This window comes from Poecilia latipinna, unplaced genomic scaffold, assembly GCF_001443285.1.
Source record: "Poecilia latipinna isolate Pla-1442-1.1 unplaced genomic scaffold, P_latipinna-1.0 Scaffold884, whole genome shotgun sequence".
NCBI classification, from domain to species: domain Eukaryota; kingdom Metazoa; phylum Chordata; class Actinopteri; order Cyprinodontiformes; family Poeciliidae; genus Poecilia; species Poecilia latipinna.
Window position 1 is genome coordinate 195,955 of NW_015113500.1, and position 17,058 is coordinate 213,012.

The window sequence follows — 17,058 nt, forward strand, 5'->3', positions numbered from 1 at the left end:
TTAAATTCTATTGACTTTGGTCTACCACATACAGTTTGTTGGTGGACCTTTTACAAAACTTTCTATAGGTGCCTGTGTCTTGCTGTTCAAATTAAGTCCAAAGTTTATTTCAAGTGTTAGCTTCAAATGTGACTTCAAACGTGAGCATACATACCATATCTAAAAAAAAAAAAAAAGATATAGCAACTACATGTCTTTGAAAAAAATAATTTATCAGAAATTTTGGATGTTCGTCTTCAAGAACATCTAAAATGTATACGCTTTTTAAAAAATTATTTTGTATAATATGATAATTTTAAACTGTGGGTGACAGAATAGTTTTGGAAAATATGTTACGTCAGCTGCCACACCCACAGACGCTGATATTACGTAGCGTTACGCCTGAATAAGCCAGCAACTTCAGTGTTCTTTCTCATAGTAAAACTGAAGGAAAATGCGGTTTCTTTGACAACTTCGCAGTTTATTCTGGGACTACGCAGCGCAGGACCTGATGGAACACCCTGACATCTAAACGGCTGACGTCTAAAAGAAAACAGGAGCTCAACGTTTAACAGAAACAGAAGAAGCAACAGGAGGTTGAGCAGGGCTAACATGGCGAGCCGCAGCAGGTTGCGAGCTCCCGAATAAATGTAAAGCGAATCGAAAGGAGAGGGGCGTTTGTCTGAGGGACTTTTACACAGCTTGATATTACATGGATTCTCGGAGTTGATCAGGACTGGAACGCCACCTCCGAAGCCGTATGGCGTCCACTCAAGCCCGGTTAGGCCAGCAGGCCTTAGCATTGCTAGATGTGGCTCTAAGAGTTCCATGTATTTTTACTATCGACGTCATTTTTAACTCTTACTACGACCAGGGATCGGGATGGGCTGGGGCAACAGGAAAAGTGTTGGTCAGAGTTATGGGTAAGTATTTTTTAAGAGGGAAGAGATCAAGAGCCTCCAGTAAATGTCAACAAGCAACAGCTAGCTCTGACAGCTAAGCTAGCTAACTGAAGCTGCGCTGTCTTGTCTACCACCTGTCACACCGATTAAAGCCGACTTAACTACCAGCAGAAGCACGCATTCAGATCAGATCTGTTTGATTAACTGCTTAACTAGATTGCATGCTTTATTATTCATTCGGCTCTGTCGTTAACAGCTCTCTGACTTTCTCGGCTACTGCTAACGCAAAGAGTATAGCCACAGGTGCAATGTCAATATTTGTCTCGCCGTTCTTAATAGCTGTTGGGGGTATTCTGGCAGCTTGACATTGTGCCTGTCTAAAACCTCTGCCTTTACAAATGAAGCTGGAACTTTCTTAAAATGTGGTTTATGTATTGTTGTTACGTTACACAGCTAAGGCTACCGCCAGTACAACATTTGGTGCGTTGTTTCGAATGTTCGAATGACACATTTTTAGTATAGCTTTTGATATGTGTTTAGTGTAGCTTTTTTATTTATTTATTTATTTTTTTTTATAGCTAAATCTTTTCTATGGATTTAACAGGCAGATTACATAATGCTACCGCGTGGGAGACCTTTGAACGGTTCAGGGCTATGGTACAAACTTCTTGGTGATAGTTAAGAGTGAAGTTTAATCTCAAAACAAAATTTTTAATTTACAGTTGGCATAAAGTGGCCAAAGCAATTTTTTGGTGTGTTTTAATTTGGTTGTAAGCCGTGAAAAACACGTTTACAGAGGGTTTAGAAAAGCTCACACCTTTTTAAGGTCACATTACCACAAACCTCATTGTATTTTAATGGGTTTTTATTGTAACAGAAGAATATAAAGTAGTGCTTAATGGTGGTCTGGAAGGTTAATGATGCACACTTCACCTTTTAGAACCACCAATTAGAAGTATAAGATTTGGGGGCACTTCCTACCAGCTAGGCACATTGAGAGACACAAATGTACCTCCTTTTCCTTTGTAAAATTTCTCAAGCTCAGACTGACGGAGAGGATAATGCCTAAAAACAATAATCATGTTTATTATTTAACTTTATTTACCTTTATAATCCCTGGACATAAATCTACAATAGCAAGAGAGAACAGAAAATCTGCAATCTTCTATATTTCCTGAAAAATTAATAGTTTGTGCAATAAACATTTTCATCATCATTGCTTACAGTGTGTGTGGTATGCTGTTTGTCTCAGGTGTCCTCATCTCCACTGTGGTGCTGCTGCTCTCCCAGAAAGCCTTGTTCAAGTTCTACACTCTCTTCCTTGCTGTCCTCCTTGGCTCGGCAGCAGTCCTCATAAACTACTACGCCACCTCGCACATAGACTTCTACAGTGCATACTGCAAAGCAGCACTGGGGTTCAGACTGCTGCCCAGAAATGGGACGACACTCTGGCTCGGCATGGCTGCTGTCCAGCTGATGTTTGGCATTGGATACGTGTTCCTGCTCAATCTCCAGTCGGTGTTTGCGGCTCTGGTGGTTTTGGACATCATGATCCCTCTGTGGGGAATGATGATAGAGCTTCCCGCGGACGTCAGGCACATGACAGCGGTTGTCTCGGGCCTGGCGCTCGCTCTAAACACAGCTGTCTGCCTAGCCATGAGGCTGAAGTGGTTCTACTACTCGTGTCGGTACGTCTACTTGCTGGTGCGGCACATGTACAGGATTTACGGACTTCAGCTGCTGCTGGAAGACACATGGAAAAGAATCCGGTTTCCCGATGTTCTGCGAATGTTCTGGCTGAGCCGGGTCACTGCCCAGGCACTCATACTGGTCTATGTTGTGCGAGCGGTGAGGAAGGAGAGTGGAGATGCAGCAGGTGGAGCTACGGAGGGGAGCTCTGATGCACAAGTAAGTAGCAGTTTGTTTCTTGATAATTTGCCACATGCCATCAATTTGAATGCCTTTTCCTTAGTTCCTGAAATATTTGAGTAAAAAACAAAAATAATAATAGTTTCCTAAGTTGTGCAGGTGTTTTAAATTCTTAATTTTCATTTTTTTTAAATTCTAAATTTCCTGTGCAGTTTTGGGGGAATTGTCTCATTACCACTTTTTTTGGATGTTTTTAGGGTTACCTGTTCAGCTGGGACGTGTTCTGGGATCTGACGAGCAACCTGATCATCTCTGGATGTGATTCCACTCTGACTGTGTTGGGCATGAGCGCTGTCATTTCCTCCATGGCACACTACCTTGGCCTCAGCATCCTAGCTTTCATAGGTATTAGCTTTGTTTGTGTCATAGAAGCATGTGTACAAAACATTGTAAAGTGGTTCTTGGTTTTGAGCTTTATCTTCTTTGAAATGTCCAGGTTCGACTGAGGAAGAGGATAAGCGCTTAGGCTTCGTGGCTCCTGTTCTATTCTTTATTCTGGCTCTACAGACTGGCCTCAGCAGCCTGGATCCAGAGGAACGTTTGGTATGTCACAGGATTAAAGCGTCGTGTATTTTTGCTAAAACTGGATATTTATACTAAGTTTTGCTTTCAATTTTATCTGTTAGGTTTCTTCTTATATTTTTATAACCCTTTTTGGGATGTGTGGATGAAGATTTCTGTCTCCTAACATTCCTATATGATTAATCACAGATTAAAAGTTCAATCTCAAGATTCAATTAAAGGGTTTACATTGCAAACACACTCATACATCAGTTTAATTAAAATATGGGACAAAGGGTGCAGGGTGGAGTAGATGTAAAAGGACAAACAGCCTTTTAGAGAGGCTGTTCTTCTTGAACTCAGCAACTCAGTGGTTGACTCAATCTTTGCTGGATGTCCGCCCCCTTTTCTTTCTGAACCATTTGAGTAAATACCAATTATTTCAACAACTCGACTGCTCCACTCGAACATCTCCATGTCTCATTCATTTTAATATATTTTCAATTGCCTTCTTTCTTACAGTGCTTTGTAAAAGTTTTCATACCTGTAGAACTTTTTCACATTTTATCAGGATTAAAAAAAACCTGCATTCCACCCATAATTATATTTTCAGCTGGTCCTATTGAGCAGCAAAACCAGTCCAAGAAAACAGAAGGAAGTTTTTCTCTCACCCAGGTGTCTGAAGGTTTCAAAACTTAAAGCATTGATGTTATTGAATGAAGGTCACAAAACTTAAAACTGTAGACATTACAAGTGGCCTTCAAACCTTTCTTTTCCACTGTAAGATAAACATTTTTTGTGTTGAAATGGGATAAAGGCTCATGAGGAAGATAGTGGCACTTGAGTTTTTGTCTGAAACGATGCGTTGGTGACAAAACGTCTGTGTCACTTTTCCACCAAGGTCCGCTTGAGCCGAAACATGTGCCTTCTACTGACGGCCATCCTGCACTTTATTCACGGCATGACCGACCCCGTCCTGATGTCCCTCAGCGCATCCCACGTCTCTTCCTTTCGCCGCCACTTCCCTGTTCTGCTGGTGTCCGTGGCCCTCTTCATACTCCCCGTAGCGCTCAGCTTTGCCCTCTGGCATCACTACGCCCTCAACACGTGGCTCTTCGCGGTCACAGCCTTCTGTGTTGAGCTCTGTCTCAAGGTGAGTGCCAAAAGCTTTAATCTTTTAGCATTAGTTATGATGCTGTTTAAAATGGTTTAACTGCTTCACGTTCTTATCTCCGTTTGCTTCAGGTCGTGGTATCATTAACGGTCTACGGTCTTTTCATGGTTGACGGATTCTCCAACGTCCTTTGGGAGAAGCTGGATGACTATGTCTACTACGTGCGTTCCACCGGCAACATCATCGAGTTCCTGTTTGGTGTCATCATGTTTGGAAACGGCGCCTACACCATGATGTTTGAGTCGGGCAGCAAGATCCGTGCTTGCATGATGTGTCTGCACGCCTACTTCAACATCTACCTTCAGGCTAAGAACGGTTGGAAGACCTTCATCAACCGACGCACCGCCGTGAAGAAGATCAACTCCTTGCCGGAGGTCCGAGGCGACCAGCTGAGGGACATTGAGGACGTGTGTGCCATCTGTTACCAGGAGTTTGCCAGCTCGGCGCGCCTCACGCCATGTCACCATCACTTCCACGCGCTGTGCCTGAGGAAGTGGCTTTACATCCAGGACACATGCCCCATGTGCCACCAGAGAGTTTACGTCGAGGACGATGGCCGAGACAGAGCTGCTTTCTCTAACAACAACGGGGGCTACGCAGCGCCGCAGGACGCCGTTGCAGCAGGCCCACCGGTTCAAGGAGAAAACCCGCACGGACAGCCGGTAGCCGAGCTGCTGCCAAACGGAGCGGCAGCGGGGGCGCACGCCGCTGGAGGACCAGCGGGGCTCGACGATTTGGTGGAGGACAACGACAGCATAGAGTACGACGAAGACGAGTGGGGGACTCAGAATGGCAGCACACCGATAGAAGAAGAGTATATCAATGACGACACAGACTCTACAGAAGACTGACGAGAGAGGATCTATAGAAAATAATATACATATATCTTTATTATATTTAAGTTAAAAAGAACACTTAAATTGTTCTCGGAAAATTGTCAGGGATCTCAGTCTCTCTGTTTCTCCTTAGTTTCTTTTGAGTTTTACTCTATAAGGGCTTGTGGAAAGAGTAAAAGCTGCTCTCAGTCTGTGTGTGTGTGTGTCGAGTGGATGTGTGGGCAAGATGTAGACCAAAAACTCATGTTGCTCTTTTTTTTATTTCCATTAAAAAGTCATCAGAAATTCATAAAAAAATTGAAGTTCTCATTGCCTTGATGCAGTTATACAAAAGTCAGTTTTTATTAAGGTTCGTCTTTGAAGAGCTACAGGGAAGCGGTGTTATCAGGATGCCTCTGGGTTATGTGCCGACATTTAATGTGCTTAGACAGCGACTTAAAATAGTCATGCTCCCTTGTAATTTATAAAAAAATGCTGGATAATTTAAACACTGCAACTTTTTTTATTTTTAAATTCTGAGATCTGTTTAGTTTTGGATTCATTCTCCTTTTTTCCATTCTCTCAGTTGTCACCTTAGTCCTTTGACAAACTTGCTGTTTTAGTTTTTCTAAAATAATCAGTTTTCAATCATAAGTAATTGATTTGATGAGTTTCTTGTGGTTAGTCTTTGTGAAAGCTGCAGAAACTCATCTTAAACCAGCGCTGATCTCCCATCATTCAACAATTTGTAGATTTTGATTGGCTCAGGTTTGTTGTGAACTCAGTATTTTTGTCCTTTAAGCGAAATCCTTGTGAAATAGGCCAGTGTGAAGGCACTCGCTGGTGGAAAAACCGAGGTTCGTTTGATTAAAGATTAACTTGCTACTGTAGGCCCTGATATACCTCTCATTGCTTACTACTGGTCTCTTCTGTGACCTCACTTAATGTGTACGTTGTCGTACATATGATGAAACCTGTGCACATTTTCTCTGTAATATTAAAGGTTTCAGGTGATTTGTTTCTATTAATATTTACATTTTTCTGCACAAGTTATACAATTAGGTTAAATTCCTGCTTCAGGTGCAGAACGACTTACTTATAGTAAGATTACTGGTTCTAGAAAAAGAAAATCGGTTGCAATTTAAAAAAAAAAACATGATGGTAAAATTGCCAACTGTTCTGTACACATTACTTGAAAGGGAAAAAGTATTTTTAAAATATCAGGTGAAATATTTTTCTGCTGGATGGATGTCATTTTCCAGATGGTTATATCAGTCATTAAACATGCAGTCTTGTTTCTTAATAGCATTACTTTTCAATGTATCCCTTGTGCAATATGGCTGAAGAGGTGAGCTTCTTGTCTCGAGTTCTACTGCAGGAGTTTCTTCAATAACATGGGGGCAGCCAAGGCTTCTAAAACTACCACTGTTTTCTGATTTTTGCAAATTATCATATACACTATGATATACATTGCAATTTTGAGCATCACTTCTTACTGTTCAAAAATGCTAATGCCTGATACATGACTAAGGCAAGTTGACTGAAATGTCTATTTTTTTCTGCCTTGAAACAAGAATTTAGTCAACCTCAGTACCTAGAAATCTTAACATTGAATTTCTTGATTTAAAAAAAAAATATTTTTCAAACATAGATCTGAGTATTGTGGTAAAGATTTAATAATTTTGAATTCTGTGAGGGTTTATAGACAAGCTGATGATCATAACACATACATACTGGTAGTTGAAGATGACCTACAAGGAACTTGATCAAGTGTTAGGGAATATGATTGGAAAGCTGTGCTTTTTAATATGCTCGAGCTGTGAAGGATTTTGATTGTTAGTTTAATCTTAAAGCTTTTTGAAAGGTAAAAGCTGTTAATTTTGCCTTTTGTTTTAAAAAGACTTATGTAAATAAAATTGTCTTTGATATTGCATTTTGACCACTCTCTTTATTGCAAATTTTTACGGTGGTTTTCCCAACTTTTTTTTAACATTATTAAATACTAACCCACTGTAAAATGTAATGTATAAAGATGTTGATTCAATTAGCCACTATAGGGTGCTGTTCCACCATAGTGCTGCTAACGTTTCAGTATTACCAGATTCCTTAATGGACTTGATTTGAACTTTCCAAACATTAACTCTTTGCAGATTGTTAAATTTTGGCCGCAATTCTTAAGTCACGGAAACAAATAATTAGTTCTTTGATTTTCATAAAATGAATAAAATAGCTATACATTCAAAGATCTGGCTATATATATACAATATAAATAGGATAAAAAAAATTTATCTATCCTTCGAAATAATGTTTAAATTTATTATGAAAATTAGAACCGGAAACACCAAGCTTTACTTCTAAACTCTGAATCAACAGCTTCCGGTTTTCCTCTTGACTTGACTCTCCTGTAGTTCCAGTTCGGTTTCGGCTTGAACTTCATGTGTTAAACTCCTGACCACCCATTTTTAGGAGATCATGAGGTTTGGGCGACGGACAGCGCGAAAACAGACTATGTCCGTTTTCTCAACGTGTTGCTTGGGATTTACAGATTTTAAAAGTCGTCAATTCATTCTTTAGTTGACGTCGAATGAGGCTAGTAGGACCGACCAACACGCAACTTTGAGCCCCAGCGCCAGTCGTTGGTGGAGCGGAGAGTCGTCTTCGTACCTCGCCGTACGAAGAACCCTCATATAAATTAGGTTTTACATGTTATAATCTGACTTAGTTATGTATACCGGGACAATGCTTAAGGTATGCCTGCGGAAAGCTCTCTGGCCGACTGTACAGAAGTTACCGTCGGGACTGAGGCAGTCTCCAGCAGCGGCGGTTGTGGCGCTGAGACTCCCGGGGACAACGCGACACTCGCCGTGCTGCTGGATGGGAACACATGGGAGAAACGAGCCCAGGGAGACACTCAACTCTCCCAAAAGGGCCAAAGAGTTTATTTATCGCCTACACCCGAATGAGAGGACGTGTTTACTGCAGGAGCTTCAGATTTTCGAGTCCAAAGCAATCGCTCAAGGTAAGAAATGAACAGCTCGGGTTAAAGGTGCAACTCCATGACAAACTGAGATTTGATGGGAGGCCACAGGCTATTCGCAGGCAGTGCGCCAGTATTTATACTGCTCCCACATGAGTGAAGTCAAATGCTTTAGTTTATGCATTGTTGCACAGCAGGGTGCAAACTTTACCCATTGTTACTAAACTCTACAAGTCGGCAGGAAATTTTATTTAACCAATGTTTTTTTTTTTATTTGTGCTAAAGTTTAAATGAAATTCTATAAATTATAGAGGCTGCAATAAATCAGAAGATCAAGCCCTCATCTTACAATGAGTTGACATATTGATGTAAACGTGATAACATCAAGCGGTTGCTGTTGAACTTGCACTAATTTTAGTGGTACCCTTAAAGCAGAAGGGTTTGTTTCACACATAAACAGTAACCAGTCTGTCAATAAACTGCAAAGTTGGTACTGGAGGCCAAAAAGCTAAACTTAATTTAGCAGTAACACCAGCAGAAGAAGCATTCATACGTGTATTGATATGAAACAAAGTAAATTGCCTGTTGTAAATTGTAATTTTTCTCCAGCCCTGCTCCTCAAGACGCATTTCCCTGCATGTTTAACTTGGAGGGCATTGTGCCTTCAGGACCAGGGTTGATGTTAAATTATAGGCATATATCTAGACCTGGAGACATGGACCCACGGTGTGTCACTCCTGCTATTCCAGTCTGTCAGAAAGGTTGTTCATCCTGTACAGAAGTCCCAAAATAAAAAAAAAAGAAAAGAAAAATCATAAATAGTTATTTGTCTTGGTGTTCAGATTAAACTGAAAATAATCATCATGACATGACAATGGACTAAATACATAAATAATAAAACAAATACACATCTCTGTTTTAGAAAAGTAAAAACAATAAATGTCAATATCATACAGTTAAGTCCAAAATTATTCATACAGCAGGCAGGTTTAGGGAGAAAGTAGCCTTTTAATTTTAACAAGTTTTTTTTTCCCCCCAAAATGAAACTTAGGTACGTTTTGGAGTGGCTGACATAGGACTAATAGAAAACCTGTGAGAGGAGCTTAAGATTAGGGTGATGGCAAGGACACCTTACAATCTCAAAGACAAGGGCACATTGTCAAAATACCCCAGCAGTTATCAGAAGGGATAGATTGCTGCAGTGCCAATATATTTTCTTTTATTGACCATTATGAAACCTATAAGCAATTCTCAGTATAAATTTTTTAAAAATATGTTAAATTTCTTTTTTCAAAATTGATACCTGTGTTTATATGGTTTCATCATTAGAGGTGCACAGATATAAATTTGGCCTGATATCGAATGTCTAATAACCTTTCAACAGTGTAAAAAAATGACCATAGTGGTGACCTTGCTTTTCTACGCCAGCGAAGCACAACCCAGTCCTGGGCTGCATCACTATCACTACACGAATACCACATGAGCAACCCCCTTACTCTCCTGAAACTCCAAGATAAAAATAAACACTGCTATTAATATCAGCCAATAACAGTGTTCTATAAGTTTTACTTATAGGACTGATACCATTATGTTAAAAAATGACACTGGTGTTAATGCTGATAAATATTGCATCCATATTTATCCTCTGAGAGTAAAGTCGAGTTTATTTGTGTAGCACAATTCAGCAACAAGGCAGTTCTAAGTCCTTTATTACATAAAGACAACCTGATCCGTTTTACTAACAGAAACAAATTTATTTAAAAAAACAAATTGAATTCTGTCAGGGTTATGAATATTTCTGGAGTTACAGTATATAAAAATGTAAATATCACTGTGTTTCACTATGTAGACCTGAACATCCGATTGGTTAACCTGCAGAATGAGGACTCTACTGACAAATCATAGTTCCTACCCAAGTCTGACAATCAGCTGCTGATTGATTATGGCCTATTTAATTATATCTCGCAAATAAAGTCATTTATGAGACTAATTTAATTATACGTATTTAATAAATTATTTACTTGTTTCCATTTTAATTGGTTTTTGACACATATAAGTTGACATTTATTGATTTTTTTTTAATTGTGGCCCTTTGGAGTTCTATGCAAGAACATGTTTGTGAGGGGTGAAACCTGCAATCTTATACTCTCTTGTCCAAGCACTACAAGTCATTTATGGCCCATTTATGATGCGTTGCTCACCATTACAAAATCTTTGTGAGCTTTACTGCGCTTCTTGGCCGTTCTTTTCTATCCAGGATTTGTGCCAAGCTGTTCTCAGCTTCTTTCTTTTCTGGCTCACAAATTGCTCTACATGGAACAAGCGAAGAATGCTGATGCTCATCCCCTCCTGCTTTGGAACTCGAATATGTTGTTTTCACTACAGTAATCTGTTTACTCAGTCATAAGACCAGCTCTATTTCAAGACTGTGGAAGTTGGTAGAAACATTGACTGTTTTGTGAAGTCATTGCTGGTTTCATTTGATCTTGAGGCAATTTGTCTCAAGACCAGAGTGACTCATCATAATGTCCAAAACACTAAAACCATCTTCTGAGTCAGTAGTACAAAACTTCAGGGAAATCTGCATGTTCTTTGCTTGGAAAAAAGTCATGATTTTTATCTCTATGTGTTGGTCTATGCCATATGGATTTCAGATGTGCTCTGTGTTGCTGATACTAATCAGTTTTACACTTGACAAACCTGCCAGTTATGGAGAATCTCAATTGAACTCATCAGTTTTTTCTAATCTTTAATAACTTTTGTTGAGTCGTGTGTTTTTCTTGCTATATTGTATTGCCCAAAATCTAACGTCTTATTCAAAAAGTCATATAATACTGAAACTGTTGCAGATGTGTTGTTTTAACTGAAAGAGATAAAGTTGTACCTCCTGACTGTCTTTATCCTTTTATTTTGCACAAGACAGCTAATTATTACCGTGCACCCAAGCTGCTCATTAAGGCGACGAAAATTCAGCTTTTTCTTTAGCTAATGTATTCCTTTTCCACCTGGTTATTTATCTACTGCCCAGTGAATAACAGGGTTTTCTTTTACACATTGATGAACCAAGGACAGAAGCTTGTGTGTTCAATCTGAAAGACATCTTTGATGTTTCCTCAGAGACTGTTTTAATTACCCAGAGACCCAGCATTATGTTTTGTACTCGTATTGTTTTAGGGTTGACTCATAAGTGAACCCAATGAACCTTGCTACTCTCCTCCTCACCCATTTATTTAATTTCCTTGGGGGATCAATAAAGTGTTTTTGAATTGAATTATTTTGGTAACACATTTATTTTTTTATTTTTTATTTTTGCAGAGAGTGTTGTGTAAGACATTTCATATCAAAGCAATTTCTACATGAAGAATTAAAAACAATACATATATTTGGCTGAAAATGTTTTTTAATAAGTTTCCCAAAGTGGAAAAAAAAGCAAATGAATTAATATAAGCATTAGATTGATTTTCCCTGTCTCGAGTCCCTAGAAAGTCAACACAGAAGGTCACAATGTTTTGGCATTTCATGATTTGTAAAGCAGTAAATGTCAAACTGGCAAAAGGAGCCCCTTTAGAGACAGCTTGACCCAAACAATAGCAAATTACTTCTTAGACATTGAACTCTTACATTAGAAATTTGGCACCGACGATATGTTGTCCATGCCGATGATGCACTACCAATTTGACAGCGCTGACATAAAATGACAGTTTCACCACAAACAACGCCGATCAATGATTGACTAGTTAGTACTGAAAAAAATGGTCTGTCAAAACTGAGTAAAAGGATTCATTCCAAACCAGTGCCTCTACCATTATACTTATTAAAAACCTGCGTGTGTAAGCAATATCAGTGTTGTAAAATACTATTTGAAATGCAATAATATTTGCCAACATACACTGGACCCCTCCCTATTTGTGGTTAAGTATTCACAGACATTTCTATGAAACATAAGTTGAAATTATTTACAAAATGTTTGTATTTTTTTGGCAGACCATTTCTAAAATATTGGGGAAAAACATGTAGCTTGAGAAGCTGAAATACTTTGGCACAATGCTACTTGACATGCCAATCAGCGTAAATCAGCCAATCTAGGAGTGTCATCTGTTTTTCTTGGTGCTTATTGTATTCTCAATAATACTTACTAAATCAATAATGGATTTAAGAAAAAAAAAAACTGTTGCTGTTGGCTTCTGTGGTAAGGCTACATTTAGTGTTTCAAGTTCCATTTCAAACACAGCAGAAATGGAGAGGAGTGATGTAAATGTGGCATTATCAGGACTGATAACATCATACATTTGTACTTCACATCATGGAGTCATCACCCACACATTTGGGCCCATGATTTTGAATCTTTAATTTGAGTGACTGCGAACATTTTAAGAAAAAATTGGCCTGGAAGTGAATGAGATTTCTTTATGTTTATAATACTGACTTATCTTCTTTGCTCCGTTTTACTGTGTTATTGTGCAGTATCATTAACTATAGCAGTACATCATGCTGCTGCACTGTCCAATGTTTTAATTAGACCGTGTAGCTGAGTAGAGAAAGACGTTGGCGCTGAACGTCTGTGCTAATAAGCAACTTCAACCCCTTAACTCTAACAACTAATGAGCTAAATGCCACCCAGGAGCAGCGAGGAGGGTGAAAGTGTTTACTTCAGAGCTTCAAAACATTTCTGACACGGTACTTACTAAATTACAATAAATATACATTTTGGGCATTTTGTAAACTTCTTTAATGCATTCAATTGGCTTGACTATCTTGCAATCAGTTTGGATGTAACAAAAACTCTAACAAAACAAATCACAGCTTCAGAGAGATTTTTTTAGTACAATTTATGGTTAAAATGCAGCAAACAAAGATGTGTTCATGTTTACCTGGAGCATCATTAATATTAGCCACCGAGTCTGTTGTCAAGTTATATGGTGACAGACCAGCTGTGACTGAGTTGGAGCTGCAGTTAGGAAAAAACATCTGGAGAAAAAGAATCTCTTGAGAGTCTCTTTTCCTTTCTACCCCACATGTAAATTCATATTGTAAATTCATGCTTTTGTTGTTTCATAAATCTAAAGCTCTCTAAGTAAATCAGTGTTTAGCATAATGTAGTTCAGCTTTCACTTGTCAAATTAGCTGTGCTTTTTAGCTAGAGTTTTTCAATTACAGTTCAGATTACTTAAAAAGCAGTTGCTAATGCTAGTCGGTAGCAGTTCATTAAAAAAAAAAGTTGTTTGCGGCAGCTCTTAAAAAATTTTGTCTGTTCTTATTTTGTGTTTCTACCGGGTATGAAGAGTCTGCAACTAATATAATTTGAAAGGATGTTGCCATCATCGTTCTCCAGCCGACAATGATCTTTGTTTGTGGACGCCATCACTGCAACAGGGGAACGATTAAGAAAATACTTCCTGTCATTGGGCGCTCTTAATGAGAAGTTAGACTGATGCAGCAGTTAGACAGACCTCCGTTTGGGAAAAAATATTATTTTGTCTTGATGTCCCTAGATCTTGTTCCATGACATCTCGTTAAAGCTGTTGTCCAAACCTCCTAATTCCTGTCAGAAGTCTGAAGGAAGTGTCGCTTTGCTGGGTGAAATACTTTGACTGATTCACCAGAACGATTGCAGTGAAAATGACCCTTGAGCTTAAAGTCAGCTTCATTCAAATTAAAAGGTTAGTATACAGTATCTGTGTTGTTTACCACTGAGCTTCTGTCTTTTTCTGTTTCTGCTCCAGCTTGACAAGATGTCCCACTGAGTCCAATTAAAATGCACTATCACTGTGGAAATCTGCAATTGCTCATGCTGCTTTGACATATGGGCAGCGGTCACACTGCTGGGTTTTAATGTAGATAATGATGCTTTAGAATATTCCCGTTAAGGCAGCTTGGGTGGCATCACAAGGGATTTTAGGTTATGAATAGGACTTTACTTCACTGGTAAAAGGTTATTATTAAGGGCTAATGTAAAGTCAAACTGTGCTGCTATGAAGAGAGAATTTCACCTAATGCAGAGACAGACTACACAGACATACAATAAACAAGATGCAACAGTGGAGTACGTTACTGGTGCCTGTGGCTGGTTACTGATGCAACAAATGTGCCATGAGTGCAAGGGTATTTCGCCTTTCTGTTTCTGCTGGCAGAGATGGGCACCATATTCAGTTGTTCCACATATTTTTTTGAATTTGCTGCAGTTGGTTTATCTGCTATTTTGACACTGTTGAAAAAATAACTTCTGATTTACTATGGCAATCAACTGGGAATCATTTTGTTCCTACATATAGCTACAGGTTGACATAAATCTCTAGTTATGTAATGTCAAAACAACGCTGGAATCAGAAGTTCCCTGAGAAAATCCTGAAATCTAACATCTGTGTATAAACTTCAGCACTCTTTCAAGCAACAAAAAGTCTCCAGTGCTTGTATTATTTAAATAAACTCCACATTTCCATGAAATGCTCATGCAAATCAGCTCGTCTTCTTCCCACCTCTCACCTGGAGCCTTCCTCACTCGTTACATAAGCCTTCCTCCTGATAGCCAACCCTGAAATGTTAACTATTCCCTCTGAGATGATGGGGTCTTAACATTAGGAAAAAAACAAAACGGGTTGAATTGTTTTATTTATATTCATCTGCAGCTCTGAAAATACAATTGTTTGTGGTTTGATGCAGTGGATGTTCATCTACAATAGAGAACAGTGTTTATTTTTTTCCTAGCCATTCATGTCACCAAAAATATAGAAGTATGGCGCTACAAAAATATTTGTCATCATTGTCTGTAATCTGAGGCTGAATGGTGGAATCTGAAATTAACAAAGTGACTTCCCAAAGGAAACTATTTCCTGCACTCACCAGTCTGCAGCTTACAGACACAGCAGTCCTCAGCAGCAGAGGTTTATGCTGCAGCAAGATGTTGGCCAATACCGGTAATATACTGAACATGGCCTTGGGTTTTGTGTTTGAGAGAGAATTGCTTTTTTTTTTTTTGAGAGAGAGGGGATGTAGGGGGGACCTTTTATGATGAAACCAAAGCTCTTTAAATTTGAACTGCTCAGAGACTGGAGCTTTCAAGTATTCAGGAATAGTTTTGAACTTTTCTTATGTGAAACTTGTGTGATATATTTTATATATCAAAACTCCTATTTGAATTTTATTCATCTTTTTATACAATTGCAATGAGTTGTAAACAAGAATATGTTAGGTTTTAGGGTGTATTCACAGCACCCATGTTTAGTCTGCTTTTTGGTCTATTACCAACAACTAAAGAGAATTCCTACAACGACTAAAATCTGCCGCCACCCCATTGTTGTTTACATTTTGTGAAGAAGGAAGTTGTGTTCAGTGCTTCTGGTTTTCATGTTGTTTCCTTCATTGTTTTCTTGGTCCAGCATGACCACATGCAACATGTTGAGCATATCTTTCAAAGCATTTGGTTTGTTTGACAGATGTTGCAAATGTTGCAATTTTGGTCCCCAGTTGAATTTAGTCTACTTGACTATCATGTGTGAACATACCCTTACTGTGCATTGTAGCTCTTGATTCAGGTGCAAGAAAAATGCCCCTTCTCCATTGTCAAGTCTCACACTAGCTGGTTAATGTTTGGTTTTGCTCTAGCCAAGTCGGGTGTGTCTCCACTAGGGGGAGGATAAACAGAAAGAACTGTCAGAAATTGTTTGAGTGTAGATCATGCCTACAGTTATGTCCACAAATATATCTCAAACCTTTATAGAAAAGGTTCTTCGAGTACAGTAGTTACAAAAGTTTTACTACAGAATGGCACAGAATAATAGTGTTGGCATATCATCACATTTTAAGATTTATTGATATTCATTGATTCGTTCAAGGAACAAACGGAGGTAAAAATTTTTAAACAAGAAAGCAAAACTCCAAAACATACCGTCAGGTTTTTGGGGTGTGCAAACATGATCAACTGAAGTTCATCATTATCACAAAGCTTATCACTATACTTTTGTTTCACGGTTGCGGTAGATAATATAAATGGTTGGATTAGGTGGATAATTATAGCTTTTCAGGCTTTCAGGTTAATGAAGGCTTACTTTTTAAACATTTGGTAGGAATGAGGGCAGACTGTCTAAGAGCTTGTAGCAGACGGTCAAATCAATAAAGTATCTTTACTCTTCCTGTCTGCTTTTATTAATTCCAAGCAGGAACATTTCAGTGAAAATAATCCCAGATCAGAGTGAGGCTACATCTAATTAAAGCCACTAAAAGAAAAGGATTAGATGTTTCTGTAGCAGTCATCGAACCGTTCAGTTTATTTCGGTTAGCGTTAGCTCATGGCTGGATCTTTCTGGACTGGTGCTGGGCTCTCATCAGAGCAGTTCGGGAGCCTCAGGCAGTTTCTCCCGCACTGCCTGTCATGCCAACAGAAAAGGCTGGACGACATGCTCAAAACATTTCCCACTGAAAACCCTGACATTTATCCTTGATGTTGGGAGGAATAAGAAATCAGCTGGCTCTTAGCTGATAAAGTTTCAGTTTGAGATCCAAACTTTATATTTATGACTGTTAAATTATCAGAGTGGGCTGTGTGTTGAGATCTTTTCTCTCCTACAGCGAACATTAAACTTGTGTTTTTGTCACAACACTATTGGTAATTCTTGTTATTGTAGCAGGTATAACACCAAGCCTGCTGTCACTGCAGTATGCTTTCAGCCTTTCACTCACAATATGGTGCCAACACACTGTGGCAAGCTTGTCAATCTCATCTCATCCTGTAGTACCAACACTGAGCGGGGCTTTGAACGTAGCACTGGTTTCCTCAGAGATTTG

General features: G+C 39.0%; 2 protein-coding genes across 2 annotated transcripts in view; both read left to right on the top strand.

The window, feature by feature from the left end:
* The first annotated feature begins 345 nt into the window (after nt 1-345).
* rnf139 (ring finger protein 139) lies at nt 346-7,233 on the top strand. The gene is made up of 6 exons (XM_015048441.1): nt 346-902; nt 2,134-2,789; nt 3,008-3,155; nt 3,247-3,353; nt 4,213-4,464; nt 4,557-7,233. Exons 1-6 carry the CDS (start codon nt 740-742, stop codon nt 5,334-5,336), a joined length of 2,106 nt encoding a protein of 701 aa, XP_014903927.1. The 5' UTR covers nt 346-739; the 3' UTR covers nt 5,337-7,233.
* A 432-nt stretch (nt 7,234-7,665) lies between these two features.
* Nucleotides 7,666-17,058, top strand: part of tmem65 (transmembrane protein 65) — a 28,048-nt gene continuing 18,655 nt past the window's right edge. Inside the window, exon 1 of the mRNA XM_015048458.1 lies at nt 7,666-8,319. Coding sequence (XP_014903944.1) covers nt 8,025-8,319 — 295 coding nt within the window. The 5' untranslated portion in view covers nt 7,666-8,024. The remainder of the gene's footprint in view (nt 8,320-17,058) is intronic.